A 25,552-nucleotide genomic window follows, 5' to 3' on the forward strand; every position below is an offset into this window, starting at 1 on the left:
TCGTTGAACCACGAGTATTATTTACAAACTCCTCCAGTCATCGTGTGCACAAAGTCCCCACACCTCTCACCTCTCGGCTTGACCTCTCAGAAGTCAAGATAGAGTGATCTGAATTAACCCAGAAAGCGCCACCTCATTTTCCCAATGCCACCTCTGCTTTGTGAAATACATTCCCAATAAAATGACACTGTAAATATTAACATATCCTCATGGACGGTCTAGGAGGGTTGGGAGTTAGGGGCAGGGTAATGCAGTGGTTCCACTCCTTTCTCCTAGGCCGTGCGCAGAAAGTGGTGTTGGGGGTTGAGCATTTCAGAGCTTTGTAAAAAAAACTTCCGGGTTGGCACTTCCGGCAATGGTGGAGCTCCTCCGATCGGGAGGAACTTGCTCCGTGAAAAGCAGGGTCTGACCGCCATGGCGAAGGCGGAGACCCTTTGAAATCACAAGCGGGAGAAGCTTGTGAAGCTGGGATTCAGCTGGCACCTTTTGCACCTCCCCTACTCGCAGGGAAACCCTGTTTTGGGGATCCGGAGCGACGTGGGGTGAGTGGCGCGGTGCTTCGAATTGACTGCTTCTTTCACGGAGTGAAGCCGCATTGCTGTTGCCGGAGAGCGCTGACTTTTTCCTGTGGACAATTGGACTTTAAACAACTACCCGTGAGTAGAACGGAAAATTGGATCCTTAAATACCTTAATTTGGCACCGAAACAGGAAGGTCTTAAACAGGAAGTCCGCCTTCCTCTTTTGTAAATAGATTGAAGCAAAGACGTTACAAGCTAAAGTCTTGGAAAGCCTTTGGCAAAGGATTAAATTTCCATCGGTTAAAATTACAAAACCCCCCTTGGAAGCAGGAGAAGAGGGGGGAAATTTTGGACCTAGCGAGCCTGCAGGAGAGAGTGAAAAATCAAATTACCACTGCTCTGAACCTGGAACCTGGAAATGGGCTGCCAGAAAGAGTAATGTTTTGGGAGAGTGCATTGACTGCGAACAGAACATATTTGACAGCTAGTTAAATAAGAGAAAGATACTGTTTCCATTGTCCTCTTCTGCGTTTAAAAAGGAGGAAAAGTAACTGAAAATTGAAACTATCTTTATGGCTTGAGTTGTGTTTGAAAGGATTGATACAAGTGGAGATTGTTTCCCTCTAGACGGAGCTTTTGAAACTGTTACAGGAGTGTAACTGGGGAATCTCCAGCTGCAAGATAAGAAATTGTGAGAACCAGAGATTGACCTTGGACCATTTAAAAATGTTGACAGGAGAAGCCATAGTGACTGTATTATGCAAGATAAGCTATTCGCTGGAACAGCTTCATAAGAAGACGGATGACATGGCTTTTAAAATTGACAACTTGGGACAAAAAGCTACTAATTTGAGACAAAAAGTGAGCACCAATACAGAAAGTGTTCAGGAATTGGTTCAGGAATCTACTTTGGCAGGACAAATTGTGGAGGAGAAGGAGAAAGCTGTTGTTGTTGAGCCTAAAGTAATACAAGTGGGATCTTCAGTCTTACAGAAGAAAATTGAGGACTACAAGTTGAGGCCTTCTATGATCGAATCTAGAAAAAGTCAGATTCTGAGGATCGGATCCCGGCCTGGACTGAATAAGGAAAGTTGGAAAGATCCCTCTATGCAGGGATTAACTGACTTCTGGGACATGGACTTGGGTCTGGAGGAGATTGAAGTTCTGGGGGCCTTTGGATTTGGCGTAATCTTGAAACATGTCCTGAAACACTTTATGGATCTTAGCTTCAACTATGGAAATTTGGCCGATCTGTCCAGAAGGAATAAAAGTATTGTCAGGTTGGAGTCTTCCAGAGATCTGCTCTTTAGGATTAAAGAATATGAAGAAGACCTGCAGAAGGGACCTGGAAAAGAGTTAAGAGCCTCGGACATAAGATCTCCAGGTTGATGGACTATATGGAATTGACGGAAAGGACTGGCAGAATCCGAAACCAGGGAGAGGAGATGGTGGAAGAAGATTGGAAAATTTAAAGTTTATATATAGAAATAGTGTAAAATTAATGAGTGATAGAAAAATGGTGGAATGAAATTTTATGGCCTTAGCAGAAATGTTATAAGGAGTTAAGCATATATAAGTATTTTAGTTTTAATGGAAAATAAGGTTAAAAATATGTTGAGATATTTATAATATGAAAGAAAATAGAGAAAGATGGAAAGGATTTGCTGAAACAATTAATAGAAGTGGAATACAAAAAGGGAGGTGAGAGGAGGTCGAGGAAACAAGGGAATGAAAGATAGAGTATGGAAAAGGTGTGATGTATGTTTTAAAATTGTTTTTGTTTTATTTTATTTAGGGTTAGGGTTAGGATTTTGTTTAGTTTAATGTGTTTAGTTTAATGTGTTTAGGTTGTGTTTTGTATTGTTTATATATTGTATTGTATTGCTTTTTTTCTCTTTTGTTTCTTTTTTCTCTTGTCTTCTTTTCTTTTCCTTTTCTGTAATTTTTAAAAGTAATAAATATTTTTTTTTAAAAAAAAAGCATTTCTGAGCTTTGCATGCTCTGTTCACAGCCCACCTCTTTCTCTCCAGCACGTCTTCCAGGCTCTGAATTCTTCCTTGGCCACTTTGAGAATTTCATCCATGTCCCATGAGCCAGCCAGCTGGGGTTGGGGGGCTCTCCTGGCTGTAGGCAGCTGGGTGGGACTCTATTTATTCGCTTTTGCAAATAAAAGCCAGGATTATTTGCAAATAAATGCTTTTGCAAATAAAGGCCAGGAATGTGTTCACTGACTGGCAGCAGCAACCTGGGATTTCATAACAAGGGTTTCTCCCAGATGCCGGGGGAGGGGTCAACCTGGGACCTTTTTCTTGGATGCAAGGCAGATAGAATAACAGAATTATATTTAGTTAGTTTATGTATTTCATAAATTCAATCACTGCTTGATTGCAAAACCCTAAAAGTGGTTAAAAGTAAAATGAAACTAAAAGATCGAGGAAAAGTCACCAGCATGCAGTCCAATCCTTTTCTGAGAACAGCAGACGTGTCAATACCTATGATTTCAGAATCACAGCTGAACAATCCCCAAGAAATTAAAATGGAAGTTGACAACAGGACAAGAAAAATGGATTCTTTGCACCCTAATGGTTGCCAAGAGGCTGATAACTGATGAACTAACTGGAAGAATAAAAACATGACAACACGATAGAAGATGCAGCACATGAATGGATTGCCTATAGACGCAGACTCCGTTTGGACATATATATTGATATTTGAAATGAATTCATACTAAATGTAGTGGGATATTCGTAGCCATGTATGCATTAGGATAGTAACATCACTTATATCTATATAGTAATGAATAGAAATGATATTTAAGTAAAGTCAATAAAAAAAGAAGAATGTGTGTGGGGCAGAAAATAGGCAAAGGTGCAGCGTGATACATTCAGTAATTTTGCTGTACTTTCCCCCTAAAACGTTATATTTGGTGTGCATTTTGCACCAGGTATGAAGTGTTGGTTAGCTTAGTATTTTAAGAACAGCAATACATATAACAGCCCTAATAAAGGAACAAAGAAGAGACAGAAAGACTGAAACCACCTTCTTATGTGCACAAAGTAATCTTGAAACCCTTATATAGTGTTATTATAAGTAAATAACAACACCACGTCATTCTTGGCTACGTGGAAGGAGAAGTGGTCAGATAAGACATTATCTCTGGTGGTAGCAGGAATAAAGGGGGTGTTTGAGGGACGTGGGTGGCACTGTGGGTTAAACCACAGAGCCTTGGACTTGCTGACCAGAAGGTCAGCGGTTCGAATCCCCGTGGCGGGGTGAGCTCCCGTTGCTCAGTCCCTGCTCCTGTCAACCTAGCAGTTCGAAAGCACGTCAAAGTGCAAGTAGATAAATAGGTACCGCTCCGGCGGGAAGGTAAACAACATTTCCGTGCGCTGCTCTGGTTCGCCAGAAGCGGCTTAGTCATGCTGGTCACATGACCCGGAAGCTGTACGCCGGCTCCCTCAGCCAATAAAGCGAAATGAGAGTCACAACCTCAGAGTCGGTCACTACTGGACCTAATGGTCAGGAGTCCCTTTACCTTAGTGGGAGAACCAGGAAAGACCAGGTGTGTGACAGGAGTGTGCGAAATGCTTCACAGGTTCTGCAGAACTTGGCCAATTGGGAAAACCTATCCTAGGGAACTCAGTGGGAATTACTTCTGAGTAAAGTCTTTAGGATTACACAAGAAAACATCGTGTAAATGGGGGGGGGCACAGCCCGAGACTCGGGGGCCACAGAGGCGAAGTGAGAGGTGAAGAAAAGAAAGCAGAGAAGTGCCCGTGCCTTGCAGTGGATTTATAAATAAAAACTATAAATAAAAAAGGTCTATTTAAAAGCAAAACATAGCTTTTGTAAATAGCTATCTTTCTATGGGGGGGGGGGGCACAGGAAGGAAAGAAGCTCGGAAGGCGGCCATTGTCGGGGAAAGGCTGAGGGACATTGGGCTCCATGACCTTCGGGGCGGGGGGGCGGTCTTTTCCCACTACGTTCCTAGGACTCCGCTTACAGGGAGCAATCTCCTGCATCTCCCCCCTCCCCTGGGTCAATGAACTGGCTTCCCAGAGAGGCCGGAAGTGACGAAGGAGGGCGGAGGTGGTCAGTTGGACAGCCTGCCCCCTCTTTAAATTGCCGTAAAGTGAATCGGAAACGTGAACAAGGGAGGCCAAATTAAGATGCTGCATGTGGGAAGGTGGCGGTGAGAGCGAGGAGGGGGAAGAAAAGGACAAAGGGACTTCACCCCCCAGAAAGGGCCTTTCCTGGGACCCTTCGGCTGGCGAATACCAAGGCCCCCCAACAAGCGCCCCTCGGGACGCGTCCCCGTTTCCCCCTGGCAGGAATCCCTTGGGGAGATGCTGGCTGCGCGCGTGTGGCGAGGCGCGCCTCTTTTGGCTGGACAGAAGGAGAGTTCATGGAAGGGGTTACGGAAGCGAGAGAGCCGCGATGCCTAGAGAGGCCTGGGAAGAGACCCCTCCCTCCCCCACTTCCGTCTCTTACCTCCTCCTTCCTTCTCCCTGCTCGTCTTGGGAGGCTCCTCCGGATGGAGAGGTCGGTGCGCTCGAGAGGGATTCTGCGCGCAGGGCGAGAGGTGAGCCGTGCCAAGGGGGTCTCTGGGCGCAGGAGAGACTGGGGACGGAGGGGGCAGAGGAACATGGGGAGGAGGGAGGGAAGCATCCCTGGGGGAGGAAAGCCCCGTCCAGCATTGGCAAAGGGGTGCAGAGGGAGAAAGAGACGCTGCCCATCGGAAGGGAGGTCTCCCACTTGGGCGCTGGCGGGGGAATCTCCGGAGACGCTGCCTTGGCTTTTCCTTCCTGCCCAGAAATCTGCCTTGGGGAGAGGGGTCCCTGAAATTGAGAGGGGTTCAATTCCCCACCCTCCCCTCCTTCCCGGAAGCTGGACTCTCCTTCCCCCACCCCCAGGCCAGCTGCTGCTGGGGGCTCCAGAAGCGGGACTCTGCTGCTGCTGCTGCTGGGTTACACCAAGCCAGGCCTTTGGTCCAGCTGGAGAGGAGAGGAGAGGGCAGGAAGCTCTTGAGAGGAAGGAGAGAGGGCTGTCCAGAGGGGGTCTTTGCATCTGGAATCCTCTTCCACGAAAGGACAGAAACTCGTTTGCCTCTCCCTGGATTTCAGTTTTAAGTGTCAATTCCACTGCATGGTTAATTGACAGTGATAATGTAGTGCACTATTTTAAAAAATGACTGGAGGTGCTATGGAAATTCTTTCAGGATTTGTATATACAGTGGTACCTTGGGTTACAGACGCTTCAGGTTACAGACTCCCCTAACCCAGAAATAGTACCTCGGGTTAAGAACTTTGCTTCAGGATGAGAACAGAAATGGTGCGGTGGCAGTGGGAGGCCCCATTAGCTAAAGTGGTACTGAAAGAAGGTGAGGACAGGTGACCCCACCTAGGCCCGAAGTCACACACCCCTCAGTAATCACCCCAGGCCTCAAAACTGTCCAAAATTCCTTTTGTCTTCTAAAAATCCACAGCTACAGCTTTTCTGTGGATTCTCACAAGATGCTGGTACATAGGCAAAATGTTATTCTTTTATCAGCACGAGAAGGCTTCAAAAGGCTAATGAATAGGCTCTGTCAGAGCAGGCCTGAGAACTGACTTTTATCTCATTCAGTTGCAACATCTTTGGACATGCTGAACCACTCTCATTCGCCTTTTCCTGGGAAGGGTGCCAAGAGTCCACAGGTTAAGAACAGTTTCAGGTTAAGAACAGACCTCCAGAAAGAATTAAGATCCTAACACGAGGTACCACTGTAATTTACAAATGGACAGACTTTCTATAACTTTTTTACTTGTTTAGGCAATGTAAGAGGGAGTTACAAGCTGAGACACAATCCATCGGCACCCAAAGACAGTAAATGAATGAACCTTCCCAGTCTGGGGTGCTTCAAGGGCAAAAGGCACATTATCATGATAGACAATGCCTGTGACTGGAGGCTTTCCACACAGACATGTGCGGATGCAGACCAATTATTGGCATTATTACTGGCAAGGTGTTTGAGAGTGCAGAATTCCACAAACACTGTGTGAGAGAGAAAGGGAGTGGATGGGATCATTTTTTATAGCAATGCTGTAATTTTGTCTGTAACATCTGATGAACTGATATTGTGGTGCGAATTCCAAAACAACTATGCAAAACCCACAAAGAAACACACAGGTTAATGGTGGCGTGAGCTTTCCTGGCCCGCAATTCGCAGCATTCTCCTGCTGTCCACAAAGTTTTAGGTCATTATAGGTTTATTAGCCTCCAATTGGCCACCAGGAATTTTGTTGTTTTTGATTCAAAAGATAAATGTTCCTGAAGACTTTGACAGTCACGTATGACATAAACGGCACGTCTCTTTTATTTGTTCCAAACAGGAGAGACTCTGATTCACAAGTCTAAACACATCTTGCCAAAAAAAGAAAAACACAGAAATGTGAAGGGGAAATTGAGAGGTAAGCCCTTTGAGTATGCAGTGAGACATTTCACTACGTTTGTTGTTGTTGTTTAGTCGTTTAGTCGTGTACGACTCTTTGTGACCCCCTGGACCAGAGCACGCCAGGCACTCCTGTCTTCCACTGCCTCCTGCACTTTGGTCAGACTCACTACGTTAAAACATATCAAAAGCCCTGCTGGATCGAGAAGATGACCCACTTTTGGCTTGTCTTCTGCAATTTCACCCATTTAGCCATGTTTCTGTGGAGAGACATTGCCTCCAGTCCACCCTTCCCTGCCCATTGCTATGAAGGTTGTAGGCAGAGATAATCTTTTCTTTTCTTTTTTTACCTTTACGCAGAGATAACTACGTCCCACTCCTCCTCTCCATTCCTCCAGTCCCAGTATTAACCACTATATTTATTCTCATGTCTTTGGGATTTAAGGGAACAGGAAGATTGCTACTGAAATTCAGGGGTTCCTGTAGTCCATTATTACAATTGATTGAATTTGTTAGTCCCTTTAGTTTACCAGGTCAACCCAAAGAAACTCGCAACCAAACATTTTAGTGATTAGGACAAAATTGTCATTGGGAATTCTGAACCGGAGAAATAAATAGCAGGATTAGGGAGAGAGAGAAGCTCCCTTTCCGGTGAGGAACCTCTGTATTTAAATTGGCAATTCAAGAGAACCAGTGTATCTAGGATCATGCTGCATTATTAACGATACTTGATCATGATTAAAAGTTGATGATGCATTACTATTCTCTGACATTATTTCATTTCCTAAAAAATAGGAACATAGAAAAAGGAAGACTGTAGGAGATGTTAAATTAAGAGAAGGTACCAAAGGCACTTGATGTGTGTTATATTCCTTTGTCCTCTTCTTTACAGGATTTCCTTTCCCCCTACTCGGAAGCAAGCGATAGAAAGGACAGTCAGAGCAATCTGTACTTTCATTAGGAATCACAAATAAACCATTTCAATATATGGAATAAACAACGTGATTCAGTCAATGAACACACTTAGTTCACATCAATGAACTGAAACAATGGAGATACCGCTTAAAGGTATGGATTGTGGCAAGGACATCTGTGGGAGTGGAACTCCTACAAAACATCAAGGAACTCACACAGGGGAAAAACCATTTAAATGCATGGAGTGTGGAACATGCTTCCGTCATAGACAATCGCTAAGAAGGCATCAATATACTCATACAGGGGAGAAACCATATAAATGTTTTGAGTGTGGAAAATGCTTCACACAGAGTGGAAACCTCTATATACATATGCAAACTCACACGGGGGAGAAACCATTTAAATGTATGGAGTGTGGAAAGAGCTTCCTTTTGAGTAATCAACTTAATGCACATCATCAAACTCACATGGGTGAGAAACCATTCAGATGTATGGAGTGCGGAAAGAGCTTCTCTCAGAGTGGACAGCTTAAAAGACATCAGCGAAGTCACACAGGGGAAAAACCATTTAAATGCATAGAGTGTGGGAAGTGCTTCATCGATAGTGGAACACTTAGAAAACATCAATGGACTCACACAGGGGGAAAACCATTTAAATGCATAGAGTGTGGAAAGAGCTTCAGTCAGAGTGGAATCCTTAAATACCATCAACGAACTCACACAGGGGAAAAGCCATTTAAATGCACAGAGTGTGGAAAGAGCTTCTCTCGGAGTGGACACCTTAAAAACCATCAACGAACTCACACAGGGCAGAAACCATTTAAATGCATGGAGTGTGGAAAGAGCTTCACAAAGAGTGGGACACTTAGAAGACATAAGCAAACTCACACAGGGCAGAAATCATTTGAATGCATGGAGTGTGGAACAAGCTTCCGTCATAGAGAATCACTAATAATGCATCAATGTACTCATACAGGGGGAAAACCATATAAATGTTTTGAGCGCGGAAAGAGCTTCCTTTTGAGTAATCACCTTAATGCACATCATCAAACTAACACTGGAGAGAAACCATTCAGATGCATGGAGTGCGGAAAGAGCTTCTCTTTGAGTGGACACCTGAAAAACCATCAACAAACTCACACAGGGCAGAAACCATTTAAATGCATGGATTGTGGGAGAAGCTTCACTAGAAGTGGAACGCTTAGAAGACATCAACGAATTCACACAGGGCAGAAACCATTTGAATGCATGGAGTGTGGAAAATGCTTCCGTCATACACATTCGCTAAGAATGCATCAATTTTCTCATACAGGAGAGAAACCATATAAATGCATGGAGTGTGGAAAATGCTTCGGTCAGAGTTCGAGCCTTAATGCACATCTGCAAATTCACACAAGGGAGAAACCTTTTAAATGCATGGATTGTGGGGAAAGCTTCACTAGAAGTGGAACGCTTAGAAGACATCAGCAAACTCACAGGGGAAAAACAATTTAAATGTATGTTTCCTGGTTCTGCTGGATCTCTCAGTTACTTTTAATGCCATTGACCACGGTATCCGGTTACCGATTTGTGATAAAAACCTTACCCAATTACCCAAGAGTAAAGCTTTACTTGGGACGCGGGTGGCGCTGTGGGTTAAAGCCTCAGCGCCTAGGACTTGCCGATTGAAAGGTCGGCGGTTCGAATCCCCGCGGCGGGGTGCGCTCCCGTTGCTCGGTCCCAGCGCCTGCCAACCTAGCAGTTCGAAAGCACCCCCAGGTGCAAGTAGATAAATAGGGACCGCTTACTAGCGGGAAGGTAAACGGCGTTCCGTGTGCTGCGCTGGCTCGCCAGATGCAGCTTGTCACGCTGGCCACGTGACCCGGAAGTGTCTGCGGACAGCGCTGGCCCTCGGCCTATAGAGTGAGATGGGCGCACAACCCTAGAGTCTGGCAAGACTGGCCCGTACGGGCAGGGGTACCTTTACCTTTTTAAAGCTTTACTGGTCAGGTTGGCAACCGTTGAACCACGAGTATTATTTACAAACTCCTCCAGTCATCGTGTGCACAAAGTCCCCACACCTCTCACCTCTCGGCTTGACCTCTCAGAAGTCAAGATAGAGTGATCTGAATTAACCCAGAAAGTGCCACCTCATTTCCCCAATGCCACCTCTGCTTTGTGAAATACATTCCCAATAAAATGACATTGTAACTATTAACATATCCTCATGAACGGTCTAGAGGGTTGGGAGTTAGGGGCAGGGTTATGCAGTGGTTCCACTCCTTCCTCCTGGGCCATGCGCAGAAAGTGGTGTTGGGGGTTGAGCATTTCAGAGCTTTGCATGCTCTGTTCACAGCCCACCTCTTTCTCTCCAGCACGTCTTCCAGGCTCTGAATTCTTCCTTGGCCGCTTTGGGAATTTCATCCATGTCCCATGAGCTGGGGTTGGGGGGCTCTCCTGGCTGTGGGCAGCTGGGTGGTACTTTATTTATTCGCTTTTGCAAATAAAAGCCAGGATTATTTGCAATAATAATAATAATAATAATAATAATAATAATAATAATAATTTATTATTTGTACCCCGCCCATCTGGCTGGGTTTCCCCAGCCACTCTGGGCGGCTTCCATAGAAACCAAAAAAACACTAAAATATCATACATTAAAAACTTCCCTGAACAGGGCTGCCTTAAGATGTCTTCTGAATGTCAGGTAGTTGTTTATCGTTTTGACATCTGATGGGAGGGCGTTCCACAGGGCGGGCGCCACTACCGAAAAGGCCCTCTGCCTGGTTCCCTGTAGCTTTGCTTCTCGCAATGAGGGAACCGCCAGAAGGCCCTCGGCACTGGACCTCAGCGTCCGGGCAGAATGATGGGGGTGGAGACGCTCCTTCAGGTATACTGGGCCGAGGCCATTTAGGGCTTTAAAGGTCAACACCAGCACTTTGAATTGTGCTCAGAAACGTACTGGGAGCCAATGTAGGTCTTTCAAGACCGGTGTTATGTGGTCTCGGCGGCTGCCCCCAGTCACCAGTCTAGCTGCCGCATTCTGGATTAGCTGTAGTTTCCGAGTCACCTTCAAAGGTAGCCCCACATAGAGCGCATTGCAGTAGTCCAAGCGAGAGATAACTAGAGCATGCACCACTCTGGCGAGACAGTCCGCGGGCAGGTAGGGTCTCAGCCTGTGTACCAGGTGGAGTTGGTAGACAGCTGCCCTGGATACAGAATTGACCTGCACCTCCATGGACAGCTGTGAGTCCAAACTGACCCCCAGGCTACGCACCTGGTCCTTCAGGGGCACAGTTACCCTATTCAGGACCAGGGAGTCCTCCACACCAGCCCGCCCCCTGTCCCCCAAAAACAGTACTTCTGTCTTGTCAGGATTCAACTTCAATCTGTTAGCCGCCATCCATCCTCCAACCGCCTCCAGGCACTCACACAGGACCTTCACCGCCTTCACTGGTTCTGATTTGAAAGAGAGGTAGAGCTGGGTATCATCTGCATATTGATGGACACCCCGTCCAAACCCCCTGATGATCTCTCCCAGCGGCTTCATATAGATGTTAAAAAGCATGGGGGAGAGGACGGAACCCTGCAGCACCCCACAAGTGAGGGCTCAAGGGTCTGAACACTCATCCCCCACCACCACTTTCTGAACACGGCCCAGGAGGAAGGAGCGAAACCACTGTATAACAGTGCCCCCAGCTCCCAACTCCTCTGAGAGATCCAGCAGAACTAGGAAACAACTCTCACCTTTGTCCCTAGCTCGCCGGAGATCATCAACCAGTGCGACCAAGGCAGTTTCAGTCCCATGATGAGGCCTGAACCCTGATTGGAAGGGATCCAAATGGTCCGCATCCTCCAGGCATGCCTGGAGTTGTTCAGCAACCACTCGCTCAATCACCTTGCCCAAGAATGGAAGATTTGAGACTGGGCGATAGTTGGCCATACTGGCCGGGTCTAAAGATGGTCTTTTAAGAAGAGGTTTAATGACCGCCTCTTTCAGCGGATCTGGGAATGTTCCCTCACAGAGGGAAGCATTCACCACCCCGCAGAGCCCATCGCCCAGCCCTTCCCGGCTTGCTTTTATTAGCCAGGATGGGCAAGGATCAAGGAGACAGGTGGTTGGTTTCACGCGTCCAAGCAGCCTGTCCAAATAAATGCTTTTGCAAATAAAGGCCAGGAATGTCTTCACTGACTGGCAGCAGCAACCTGGGATTTCATAACAAGGGTTTCCCCCAGATGCCGGGGGGGGGGTCAACCTGGGACCTTTTTCTTGGATGCAAGGCAGATAGAATAACAGAATTATATTTAGTTAGTTTATGTATTTCATAAATTCAATCACTGCTTGATTGCAAAACCCTAAAAGTGGTTAAAAGTAAAATGAAACTAAAAGATCGAGGAAAAGTCACCAGCATGCAGTCCAATCCTTTTCTGAGAACATCAGTGTCAATGCCTATGATTTCAGAATCGCAGCTGAACAATCCCCAAGAAATGAAAATGGAAGTTGACAACAGGACAAGAAGAATGGATTCTTTGCACCCTAATGGTTGCCAAGAGGCTGATAACTGATGAACTAACTGGAAGAATAAAAACATGACAACACGATAGAAGATGCAGCACATGAATGGATTGCCTATAGACGCAGACTCTGTTTGGACATATATATTGATATTTGAAATGAATTCATACTAAATGTAGTGGGATATTCGTAGCCATGTATGCATTAGGATAGTAACATCACTTATATCTATATAGTAATGAATAGAAATGAAATTTAAGTAAAGTAAATAACAACAGGCAAGTTTGGCCTTGGAGATCAAAACGAAGCAGGGCAAAGGCTAATAGAGTTCTGTCAAGAGAACAAGCTGGTCATCACAAACACGCTTTTCCAACAACACAAGAGACGACTCTACACATGGACATCACCAGATGGGCAGCATCGAAATCAGATTGATTATATTCTCTGCAGCCAAAGATGGAGAAGCTCTATACAGTCAGCAAAAACAAGACCTGGAGCTGACTGTGGCTCAGATCATCAGCTTCTTATAGCAAAATTCAAGCTTAAACTGAAGAAAGTAGGAAAAACCACTGGGCCGGTAAGATACAATCTAAGTCAAATCCCTTATGAATACACAGTGGAAGTGACGAACAGGTTTAAGGATTTAGATTTGGTGGACAGAGTGCCTGAAGAACTATGGATGGAGGCTCGTAACATTGTACAGGAGGCAGCAACGAAAACCATCCCAATGAAAAGGAAATGCAAGAAAGCAAAGTGGCTGTCCAACGAGGCCTTACAAATAGCGGAGGAGAGAAGGCAAGCAAAATGCGAGGGAGATAGTGAAAGATACAGGAAATTGAATGCAGATTTCCAAAGAACAGCAAGGAGAGACAAGAAGGCCTTCTTAAACGAGCAATGCAAACAAATAGAGGAAAACAACAGAATGGGAAGAACCAGAGATCTGTTCAAGAAAATTGGAGATATGAAAGGAACATTTCGTACAAAGATTACCATAATAAAAGACAAAAGTGGAAAGGACCTAACAGAAGCAGAAGACATCAAGAAGAGGTGGCAAGAATACACAGAGGAACTATACCAGAAAGAAATGGATGCCTCGTACACCCCAGGCAGTGTGGTTGCTGACCTTGAGCCAGACATCCTGGAAAGTGAAGTCAAATGGGCCTTAGAAAGCACTGCAAATAACAAGGCCAGTGGAAGTGATGGTATTCCAGCTGAACTATTTAAAATTTTAAAAGATGATGCTGTTAAGGTGCTACACTCAATATGCCAGCAAATATGGAAAACTCAGCAGTGGCCAGAAGATTGGAGAAGATCAGTCTACATCCCAATCCCAAAGAAGGGCAGTGCCAAAGAATGCTCCAACTACCGCACAATTGCACTCATTTCACACGCTAGCAAGGTTATGCTTAAAATTCTACAAGGAAGGCTCAAGCAGTATGTGGATCGAGAACTCCCAGAAGTGCAAGCTGGATTTAGAAGAGGCAGAGGAACCAGAGACCAAATTGCAAACATGCGCTGGATTATGGAGAAAGCTAGAGAGTTCCAGAAAGACATCTACTTCTGCTTCATTGACTATGCAAAAGCCTTTGACTGTGTCGACCACAGCAAACTATGGCAAGTTCTTAAAGAAATGGGAGTGCCTGATCACCTCATCTGTCTCCTGAGAAATCTCTATGTGGGACAAGAAGCTACAGTTAGAACTGGATATGGAACAACTGATTGGTTGTTCCATTAGAGTTTTAGGGCAGCGGCGCGCGCCTAGCGGCGCGCGCAGTTTCATCCATATTTTAGATTTAGGGGAGCTAGTCTCAAACATTTGTTGGGGGAGACCTAGGTTTTTTGGGAGGGATTTATTTGTCCTGTCTCCACACTTTTTATGATAGAGGACCACTGTAGTCACCCCCAACGACACGTTCCCAAGATGGAGGGTGAGGGAACAGCTGCAGTCGCCTGTGGTTCCTGCGCAATGTTTGCCATCTTGCCAAAGGTTGCAGGCAGCTTTACCTGCAGCAATTGCATGTTGATTGCCCTCTTAAAAGACAAAGTCCAGCAACTGGAGGAACGTGTAGCTACGCTCCAAAGAATTAGAGAGCTGGAACTCTTCTTGGAAGCAACAGAGCACACCGTCTCCACCAAGGAAGAGACAGGGGACTCCCCTGAGAAGGTGGCTAGTTCACCAACACAGGAGCCAGATATATGGAGAAACGTGACTCAAAGAAGTAGGAGGCCCAGGGTTCGCTCTGATTGTTTAGAAATACGCAATCGCTTTGAGGTCCTTTCCCCTAGCATGGAAGACGAAGAGCAGACTCCATTTGAGGATCTCTCCCTCATTACAGTCGATCAGGTATATGAAGACGAGGAGCAAAGGCAGTCCTCTGGGAATGTCCAGGCGACCTTGGAACCGACAGCTCACAGAAGAACCCCGACCAGACCTAAGAGGAGGCGTGTAGTGGTGATAGGGGATTCCCTACTGAGGGGAACAGAAGCAGTGATCTGTGGGCCTGACAAGATGTCTCGGGAAGTGTGCTGTCTCCCCGGGGCTAAGATCCAAGATGTAACTGAACGACTGCAAGGAATCATAAAACCCACTGACAAATACCCCTTCCTCTTGGTTCATGTGGGAACCAATGACACTGCAAGCAATAGCCTCCAGAAGATCAAAAGAGATTACGAGGCTCTGGGCAGGAAATTGAAGCAATTAAATGCACAAATTGTCATCTCATCTGTCCTCCCAGTTGAACGACGTGGCCCAGGGAGAGAGGGAAAAATAGTGGAAGTGAACAACTGGCTTCGCAAATGGTGCAAACAGGAACGGTTTGGATTCTTAGATCACGGAATGCAGTTTCTTGAAGATGGACTTCTGGCAAGCGATGGGCTGCACCTCACAACGGTTGGGAGGAATGTTTTTGCAAAAAATCTCAGAAACCTCATCAGGAGGGCTTTAAACTGACTAATGTGGGGGAGGGAGACAGTGCTCCTGAAGGTAGGAGTCTATCAATTGATGAAGATGATCATCCAAATGTCATAGACCGAATGGAGCAAAGAGCATGCAGACCTAGTGGTGGGAGGAGAAAATCCTTAAATAAGAGACACGGGGGAATGATTAATGGACTTCAATGTCTGTACACTAATGCGCAAAGCATGGGAAATAAACAAGATGAGCTTGAGCTCCTGGTACAGCAAACTAAATATGACATAATAGGAATCACTGAAACCTGGTGGGATAAATCCCACGATTGGAATGTAATAATGGAGGGATACAATCTATTTCAAAGAAACAGACCAGACAAGAAAGGAGGAGGAGTGGCGTTATATGTCAGGGATGTGTATACCTGTGAAGAGATCCAAGATTTAGAACCTCAAAGCCAAAGTGAGAGCATTTGGGTCAAAATTAAGGGAGAGAAGAATAACAGTGACCTCATTGTGGGAGTTTACTATAGATCCCCAAGCCAAACGGAGGACATAGATGATGCCTTCCTGGAACAGATGGCCAAGCATGCAAAAGGAAGGGAGATAGTAGTAATGGGGGACTTCAATTACCCTGATATTTGTTGGATGTCAAACTCAGCCAAGAGCATAAGGTCAAACAGATTCCTCACTGGCCTTGCAGACAACTTCATTGTCCAGAAAGTGGGAGAAGCAACAAGAGGAACAGCCATTTTAGATCTGGTCCTAACCAATGTTGATGACCTGGTTAGTGGGGTAGAAGTGGAAGGATCATTAGGCGCGAGTGATCATGCTCTTCTGAAGTTTACTATACAGCGGAAAGGAGCAGCCAAGCATACTAGGACTCAATTTCTTGACTTTAAGAAAGCCGACTTCATAAAGCTTAGGGAAGTGCTGGGTGAGATCCCATGGACAGTAATACTAAAAGGAAAGGGAGTTCAAGATGGCTGGGAGTTTGTTAAGAGGGAGATAGTAAAAGCACAACTTCAGGCAATACCAATGAGACGGAAACATGGAAGGTGCCTAAAGAAGCCAGGGTGGCTATCTAAAGAACTTTTAACTGAGTTAAGATTAAAAAAGGATGTGTACAAAAAATGGAAAAGGGGGGAAACCACCAAAGAGGAATTCAAACAAATAGCCAGCACGTGTAGACACAAAGTCAGAAAAGCTAAAGCACAAAATGAACTCAGGCTTGCTAGAGAGGTTAAAAACAACAAAAAAGGCTTTTATGGGTATGTTCGTAGCAAAAGGAAGAACAAAGAAACCGTGGGGTCACTCAGAGGAGAAGATGGTGAAATGCAAACAGGGGACACAGAAAGGGCTGAACTCCTCAATGCCTTCTTTGCCTCAGTCTTCTCCGATAAAGAAAACAATGCCCGACCTGAAGAATTTGGAGCAAATGATTCAGCAGAGGAAACACAGCCTAGAATAACTAAGGAGATAGTACAAGAATACTTGGCTAGTCTAGATGTATTCAAGTCTCCAGGGCCAGATGAACTGCATCCAAGAGTATTAAAAGAACTGGCAGATGTGATTTCAGAACCACTGGCAGTCATCTTTGAGAATTCCTGGAGAACAGGCGAAGTCCCGGCAGACTGGAGGAGAGCAAATGTTGTCCCTATTTTCAAAAAGGGGAAAAGAGAGGACCCAAATAATTACCGCCCAGTCAGTCTGACATCAATACCAGGGAAGATTCTGGAGCAGATCATTAAGCAAACAGTCTGTGAGCACCTAGAAAGGAATGCTGTGATCACCAATAGTCAGCATGGATTTCTGAAAAATAAGTCATGTCAGACTAACCTGATCTCGTTTTTTGACAGAATTACAAGCCTGGTAGATGAAGGGAACGCAGTGGATGTAGTCTACCTTGATTTCAGCAAGGCATTTGACAAGGTGCCCCATGATATTCTTGTAAAGAAGCTGGTAAAATGTGGTCTTGACTATGCTACCACTCAGTGGATTTGTAACTGGCTGACTGACCGAACCCAAAGGGTGCTCATCAATGGTTCCTCTTCATCCTGGAGAAGAGTGACTAGTGGGGTGCCACAGGGTTCTGTCTTGGGCCCGGTCTTATTCAACATCTTTATCAACGACTTGGATGATGGACTCAAGGGCATCCTGATCAAATTTGCAGATGACACCAAACTGGGAGGGGTGGCTAACACCCCAGAGGACAGGATCACACTTCAAAACGACCTTGACAGATTAGAGAACTGGGCCAAAACAAACAAGATGAATTTTAACAGGGAGAAATGTAAAGTATTGCACTTGGGCAAAAAAAATGAGAGGCACAAATACAAGATGGGTGACACCTGGCTTGAGAGCAGTACATGTGAAAAGGATCTAGGAGTCTTGGTTGACCACAAACTTGACATGAGCCAACAGTGTGACGCGGCAGCTAAAAAAGCCAATGCAATTCTGGGCCTCATCAATAGGAGTATAGCATCTAGATCAAGGGAAGTAATAGTGCCACTGTATTCTGCTCTGGTCAGACCTCACCTGGAGTACTGTGTCCAGTTCTGGGCACCACAGTTCAAGAAGGACACTGACAAACTGGAACGTGTCCAGAGGAGGGCAACCAAAATGGTCAAAGGCCTGGAAACGATGCCTTATGAGGAACGGCTAAGGGAGCTGGGCATGTTTAGCCTGGAGAAGAGGAGGTTAAGGGGTGATATGATAGCCATGTTCAAATATATAAAAGGATGTCACATGGAGGAGGGAGAAAGGCTGTTTTCTGCTGCTCCAGAGAAGCGGACACGGAGCAATGGATCCAAACTACAAGAAAGAAGATTCCACCTAAACATTAGGAAGAACTTCCTGACAGTAAGAGCTGTTCGACAGTGGAATTTGCTGCCAAGGAGTGTGGTGGAGTCTCCTTCTTTGGAGGTCTTTAAGCAGAGGCTTGACTTCCATATGTCAGGAGTGCTCTGATGGTGTTTCCTGCTTGGCAGGGGGTTGGACTCGATGGCCCTTGTGGTCTCTTCCAACTCTATGATTCTATGATTCTATGATTCTATGATTCTATGGTTCAAAATTGGGAAAGGAGTACGACAAGGCTGTATTTTGTCTCCCTGCTTATTTAATTTATATGCAGAATACATCATGCGAAAGGCTGGGCTGGATGAATCCCAAGCTGGAATTAAGATTGCCGGAAGAAATATCAACAACCTCAGATATGCAGATGACACAACCTTGATGGCAGAAAGTGAGGAGGAATTAAAGAACCTTCTAATGAGGGTGAAAGAGGAGAGCGCAAAATATGGTCTGAAGCTCAATATCAAAAAAACGAAGATCATGGCCACTGGTCCCATCACCTCCTGGCAAATAGAAGGGGAAGAAATGGAGGCAGTGAGAGATTTTACTTTCTTGGGCTCCATGATCACTGCAGATGGTGACAGCAGCCACGAAATTAAAAGACGCCTGCTTCTTGGGAGAAGGGCAATGACAGGCCTAGACAGCATCTTGAGAAGTAGAGATGTCACCTTGCCAACAAAGGTCCGTATAGTTAAAGCCATGGTCTTCCCAGTAGTGATGTATGGAAGTGAGAGCTGGACCATAAAGAAGGCTGATCGCCGAAGAATTGATGCTTTTGAATTATGGTGCTGGAGAAGACTCTTGAGAGTCCCATGGACGGCAAGAAGATCAAATGCATCCATTCTTAAGGAAATCAGACCTGAGTGCTCACTGGAAGGACAGATCGTGAAGCTGAGGCTCCAGTACTTTGGCCACCTCATGAGAAGAGAAGACTCCCTGGAGAAGACACTGATGCTGGGAAAGATGGAGGGCACAAGGAGAAGGGGGCGACAGAGGACGAGATGGTTGGACAGTGTTTTCGAGGTTACCAGCATGAGGTTGACCAAACTGCGGGAGGTAGTGGAGGACAGAGGTGCCTGGCGTGCTCTGGTCCATGGGGTCACGAAGAGTCGGACACGACTAAACGACTAAACAACAACAAAATAACAACACCTTGTCATTCTTGGCTACATGGAGGGTGAAGTGTTCAGCTAAGACATTATCTCTGGTGGCAGCAGGAATAAAGGGGGTGTTTAGTGGGATGTGGGTGGTGCTGTTGGTTAAACCGATCATAAGGGCTTGCCGATCATAAGGTCGGCAGTTCGAATCCCCACGACGGGGTGAGCTCTCATTGCTTGGTCCCTGCTCCTGCTGACTTGGCAGTTTGAAAGCACGTCAAAGTGCAAGTAGATAAATAGGTACTGCTCTGGCGGGAAGGTAAACAGCGTTTCCATGCGCTGCTCTGGTTCGCCAGAAGCGGCTTAGTCCTGTTGGCCACATGACCCGGAAGCTGTATGCTGGCTCCCTCGGCCAATAAAGCGAGATGAGCGCCGCAACCCCAGAGTTGGCCACGACTGGACCTAACGGTCAGGGGTCCCTTTACCTTTACCTTTATCTTAGTGGGAGAACCAGGAAAGACCCAACTCCTCTCTGCATGTTTTGCACAACCTGGGGTGGTGGCACAGGGGAGTGTGGGAGCATCTTGAATCAAGCAGGCATGTGACAAGAGTGTGCAAAATGCTTCAATGTAAGATCATTGCTAATTTCCCCCAAAATGATACCCATGGGGAGAAACTATATGGGGGTGTACAATGTGGGGAAAGGTTTGGTCCAGCTCCTGAAATCAGAGCGCTAAAGCAGCTTTTCCCAATAGGTAGTCTGCCTACTCCAGGGAACCTCCCCCCCCAGGGGGTCCGCAGCACCATTCACACAACAGAAACTATGGAAGAGACGGGAAATTTCATATGTGTGGCTCCATGGCAACCTTTGGATTGAACAGGATTTTTACTCAGAAGTCAGGCCCACCCAATTCAATGGAGTAGATCAGCGTTTCTAAAGGGGGGGCATATGGATATTCCAAGGGGGTTACAGGGGAACATGATATTCCAATGGGGGGCCAGGGCATGAGACTCGGGGGCCACATAGGGAAGTGAGAAGCGAAGAAAAGAAAGCAAAGAAGTGCTCGTGCTTTGCAGTGGATTTCTAAATAAAAGCTACAAATAAAACATGGTCTGTTCACAAGGAAAATATTTAAATAGCTAGCTTTCTCGGTCAATGAACTCCTAGAGAGGCAGGAAGTGACGGAGCAGGGTGGGGTGGGGGTAGAGGCAATGTTGGAGGGGGTGGGGTCTCCATGCACATCCTCGGAAGAGAAGGAGGCCTGCAAAGGAGGAGGGGAAAGGTGCAACTTTTCAGATGGGGGTGATTTGGGATGCATGGAGGGAGAAGAATTTGCTTTTCCTGCCCCTGAATCTACAAAGGGGGGAGGAGGAAAGGTGAGGGGGGTGAAAGCAAGGAAGGGCTCCCCCCTTTCCCTCTGGAAGGAGAGGGACCGCCGGAGATCCGACACGTGTTTCCCGAGGACAGATGGGTGTGGGGGGGAGCGTTGGTTGGGAAATGAGAACTGGCAGGGCTTACCAGAGACGACGCGTTCGCTCAAGCGAAAATCAGAGAACTCCGGGATGGAAGGGAAGACAATGGAGGGTTTGAGGAAAAAGAAGGGCTACTGTACTATAAGGGGGCACGGTATGTACCGGGGGAGACCTTGAGGGGGAAGGTACTTAAACACCTCCATGACAATCCAACCGCTGGACACTTTGGACAGCACAAGACCATACTGCTTGTCACCAGGCAGTTCTGGTGGCCAAAGGTGAGGGAGGATGTACGGGAATATGTACGGGTGTGCGACAGATGCCAGAGGGCAAAAGGGGAGAGGGCTGCCCCCGCAGGGTTACTGGAACCTTTACCCACACTGGGAAGACCCTGGGGGTGGTGTCCATTGATTTCATGACCGATTTGCCCAAGTCGAGGGGGAAGACAGCAGTCATGGTAGTAGTCGATCTACTGACCAAGATGTGCCATTTCATAGCTTGCTCACATGCAGTGACGGCAGAGGAGACGGCTAGGTTGTTTGTAGATCACATCTTCAGGGTGCATGGGGCTCCCTCGAGGGTCATCTCGGATCGCGGGAAACAATTTACTTCCCGGTTCTGGAGGAAGCTCATGAGCTTGCTACAGGTCGAGGTGGGCTTCTCGACGGCGAGGCACCCGGAAACCAACAGACAAGCAGAAAGAGCGAACAGTATACTCCAGCAATACCTGCGCTGTTACGTCAGCGAGAGACAGAATGATTGGGTAGAGAAACTAGCGTTGGCTGAATTTGCATACAATAACGCTGAACATGTGTCCACGGGAATGAGCCCGTTCATGGCCAATTATGGGTGTCACCCCAGAGCCTTCCTGGGGAGGGGGGAGGAAGCATGGAGTGTGCCCGCGGCAGAGCAGTTTGTAGAAGAAATGGAAGCCTTGCATCAGCAACTCAAAATGAACTTGGAGCGGGCCAAGGAGGTTTACAAAAGGCAGGCGGACAAGCACCATCGGGAGGGGGAGGCCATACGGGTGGGAGACCGGGTGTGGTTGTCAACCCAAGGGTTACCCCCAAAGGGAGGGTGCAAAAAGTTGCAGTCAAGATGGCTGGGGCCTTTTGAAGTAACACAACAGGTGAACCCAGTGGCATTCAAGCTCAAGTTGCCTGACAGCATGAAGATACATCCGGTGTTCCACAGGTCCTTTCTCTCACCGTACCGGGAGGGGCTGGAATTTCCGGGGTGGGAGGGAGGAGTCACCACCCACCCACAGGTAGAGGAGAGGAAACACCACAACCAAGCCACGGAAATACTCAATTCAAGGTGGCGGGGCCACCAGGTGGAGTACTTGGTAGCTTGGGATGGAGAACCCAGGTCAGAAAACACGTGGGTCCCCGCTGAGTCGATCAACGACGGCTATCTGGTGGGAGAATTCCACAGCCTGTTCCCCGATAAACCAAAACCACTAGCGCGTTCCTGGGAGGAAGAATTTGGAACCACAGACAACGAAGAGGACTTTGTGGGTTTCCCTGCCTCCGAAGGGGAGGGAGGGGAGGTGTCAGAAGGAGAAGAATCCGACTGGGAGGTCCACCCTGCGGGAAGGGACCAGAGCGGGTGGGAAATGGGTTTTGAATCTTCAGAGGATGGGGACAGCTGCTTCAGGGGATTCCCCGCATCGCTGGCAGAGGAAAGGAACGAGGTTGAATTGGAAAATCGCGCCGGGGTGGAGGGGGTCCTGGGGGGGAGGTGGATGTCAGGGAACTGCCATCGGAGCAAGAGGAGGAGAGAGGGCTCCAGAGGGATGGCGGAGAGGATCCCAGCAGGAAGAGGGACAGCCCATCTGCTGGGGAAGGAAATCAGCGCAACACCAGTGGAGAAGGGGGGCAGAAGGGGGAATCGGTGAGGGGGCTCCAGGACTCCTTGCCGGAGACCAGCAGGGAGAGCACGGGTCCTCCGCTGCCCACACCCTCTCTGCGCAAAAGACTTCCGCGCAGGGAGAGTAGGCGGAGACTTGGCGTCAAAGAACTTCTTTGCTGGAAGAAGTTCAAGAAACGCCCACTGACGGATTCTGCCAGCGATCGAGACAGCCACGGATGGGTGGCTGTCCGGACAGAAAGGGTTCACCCAGATAACTCAGCCAGGTGTGGCGACGACTTATGCACAAGCAACCCCCTAGAACCATTACATGAGTATTCGTTTTTGAGTATTGATATTTGTACAGTGCTACCTTGGGTTACAGACGCTTCAGGTTACAGACTCCACTAACGCAGAAATAGTACCTCTGGTTAAGAACTTTGCTTCAGGATGAGAACAAAAATCGTGCAACAGCGGTGCAGTGGCAGCAGGAGGCCCCATTAACTAACATGGTGCTTCAGGTTAAGAACAGCTTCAGGTTAAGAACGGACCTCCGGAACGAATTAAGGTCTTAACCCGAGGTACCACTGTAATTTGTAACAGGTATGCTATCTGTGTAAATGTCTCCCACCCTAATTATATCCATCTTTCTGTGAACTGTCCTGAGACCTCCAGGTATAGGGCGGTATATAAATTCAATTAATAACAATTATTATTATTATTTCGTCTTCATTGTTCTCCTAAAAGGGTTGCTCCCTGCATTGAAGTGCATTGTGGCAACAGCTGAGAGAGTCCCAGAAGTGGCCCTGTTTCCGCCTCCTCCTCCTCCTCCTCCTCCGTCCTTTCCACTGGCAACGCAATGGCCTCCGAGACCCCCTCTGAACGGCCTCTTCTCAGAGGTGGAGTGGAAAGAGGAGCCGTGCAGCTTCCTCAGGTAGGGAAAGAGCAACGGGAGCAGGGAGGAGGGAAGAGACACAGATGGGACCACCCAGCCTCCCTCTGTGTTGAGTGGGGATGATGGGGACCAAAGAGCAGCTCTGTTTTCTTCCTCTTCTTTCAGGCCCTCTTGACCTTTGAGGAGGTGGCTGTGTTTTTCACGGAGGAGGAGTAGGCTCTGCTGGATCGTGGCCAAAGAGCTCTGCACAAGGAAGTCATGGAGGAGAATTATGAGATGGTGGCCTCTCTAGGTAAGGGCAGATTTTTATTCCTCCTGGCTGCTAGACATTGAATGGGTGAATCTCCTGTATGAGCCATTTATTCATGCTGTGTCTTCTTCTTTGGCGAATCCTTGTAGCCGAATAAGATTGTCTTCCATGAACATAGTCTTAATGGTATGTCCGTAAGTCACTGTGGAGTCCGATTCTGGATCCACACATCCTTCCACAGTGGGGACATAGGTTTCCAGGCAGGAGTTAATTACAGTGAGGGTTTGCCAAACGTACTTTCCTCTTAGCTTGTTTCTCCCTTTCATCCAGTGTGGTGTAGTGGTTAAAAGCAGTGGACTCGTAATCTGGTGAACCGGGTTCGTGTCTCCACTCCTCCACATGCAGCTGCTGGGTGACCTTGGGCCAGTCACACTTCTTTGAAGTCTCTCAGCCTCACTCACCTCACAGAGTGTTTGTTGTGGGGGAGGAAGGGAAAGGAGAATGTTAGCCGCTTTGAGACTCCTTTGGGTAGTGATAAAGTGGGATATCAAATCCAAACTCTTCTTCTTCTTCCTGAGTTTGTACTTCTTCAAAGTCCATGGCGCCTTGGTAATGACTATTCTGCAATTGGATGATGATGATTTATTCATTTCCCGCCCATCTGCCCGGGTTTCCCCAGCCACTCTGGGCAGCTCCCAACAAAATATTAAAAATAGAATCAAACATTAAAAACTTCCCTAAACAGGGCTGCCTTCAGATGACTTCTAAAAGTCAGATAGTTGTTTATTTCCTTGACATCTGATGGGAGGGTGTTCGACCGGGCGGGCGTTGCTACTGAGAAGGCCCTCTGCCTGGTTCCCTGTAACCTCACATCTTGCAGTGAGGGAGCGCTCACAGGCCAGTGTTTCCCAATTTTCTGTGCTTATACTGCATTTTTAAGATTTGCCTTGGGAGCATCTTTAAACCTCTTTTGTTGTCCACCACTATATCAATTTCCATTCTTAAATTGGGAATAGAGTAGTTGCTTTTGAAGACGATAATCAGGTATCCAAACAACATGACCAGCCCAATGAAGTTGGTGTTGAAGATTGTACTTTATAGCAACACTGTACTTTTGTCAGTAGGTAACTCTTCATAAGCTGATATTGTGGAATGAATTCACAAAAAAACCCTATGTATAATATACAGTGGTGCCTCGCAAGACGAAAATAATCCGTTCCGCGAGTCTCTTCGTCTAGCGGTTTTTTCGTCTTGCGAAGCAACCCTATTAGCGGCTTAGCGGATTAGCGCTATTAGCGGTTTAGCGGTTTAGAGGCTATTAAAGGCTTAGCGGCTTAGCGGCTAAAAGGCTATTAGTGGCTTAGTGGCTTAGAAAAAGGGGGGAAGCGGGGAAAAATCGCAAGACTTGCAAGACGTTTTCGTCTTGCGAAGCAAGCCCATAGGGAAGTTTGTCTTGCAAAGCAACTCAAAAACGGAAAACCCTTTCGTCTAGCGGGTTTTTCGTCTTGCGAGGCATTCGTCTTGCGGGGCACCACTGTACAAAGAAGGGCCCATCTTCTCCAGCATCCTGGTGCAGGTTTAGGTGATGTGTGTTAGAATGCCTACTGCAAGATTGCAGTCATGGGATTGTTGTCTATCACATGACGGTATATGTTTTGACTCCACAGAGTGGGAAGTGACAGAGACAGAATGTTTGTGTTACTGTGTTCTGTGAAGTGGGACTATTGTCCTTTGTTCTTTTTCTCTTTGCTGTCTGATGCTAGAGAGAGAGGAAGCCATGTTGCAGTGCTCCGTGTGTGTTTATATGTAAGTAAAGTAGATTAGCCAACATGCTGAGTTGCTGGGGTTCTGTCACAAGCGGCGTAAACTC

The 25,552-nt window shown here is 46.9% G+C and overlaps 2 protein-coding genes across 2 annotated transcripts in view; both read left to right on the forward strand.

The window, feature by feature from the left end:
- Positions 1–4,610: 4,610 nt before the first annotated feature.
- LOC114592640 (uncharacterized) overlaps positions 4,611–25,552 on the forward strand; it is a 38,275-nt gene continuing 17,333 nt past the window's right edge. The window contains exons 1-3 of the mRNA XM_077923447.1: positions 4,611–5,102; positions 6,892–6,969; positions 7,843–8,738. Of these exons, the coding sequence (XP_077779573.1) occupies positions 8,000–8,738 (739 nt within the window). The 5' untranslated portion in view covers positions 4,611–5,102; positions 6,892–6,969; positions 7,843–7,999. The remainder of the gene's footprint in view (positions 5,103–6,891; positions 6,970–7,842; positions 8,739–25,552) is intronic.
- Positions 23,286–25,552, forward strand: part of LOC114592568 (uncharacterized) — a 76,703-nt gene continuing 74,436 nt past the window's right edge. The window contains exons 1-2 of the mRNA XM_077923297.1: positions 23,286–23,471; positions 23,598–23,724. Coding sequence (XP_077779423.1) covers positions 23,691–23,724 — 34 coding nt within the window. The 5' untranslated portion in view covers positions 23,286–23,471; positions 23,598–23,690. The remainder of the gene's footprint in view (positions 23,472–23,597; positions 23,725–25,552) is intronic.

Source organism: Podarcis muralis, chromosome 2 (genome assembly GCF_964188315.1).
Source record: "Podarcis muralis chromosome 2, rPodMur119.hap1.1, whole genome shotgun sequence".
NCBI classification, from domain to species: domain Eukaryota; kingdom Metazoa; phylum Chordata; class Lepidosauria; order Squamata; family Lacertidae; genus Podarcis; species Podarcis muralis.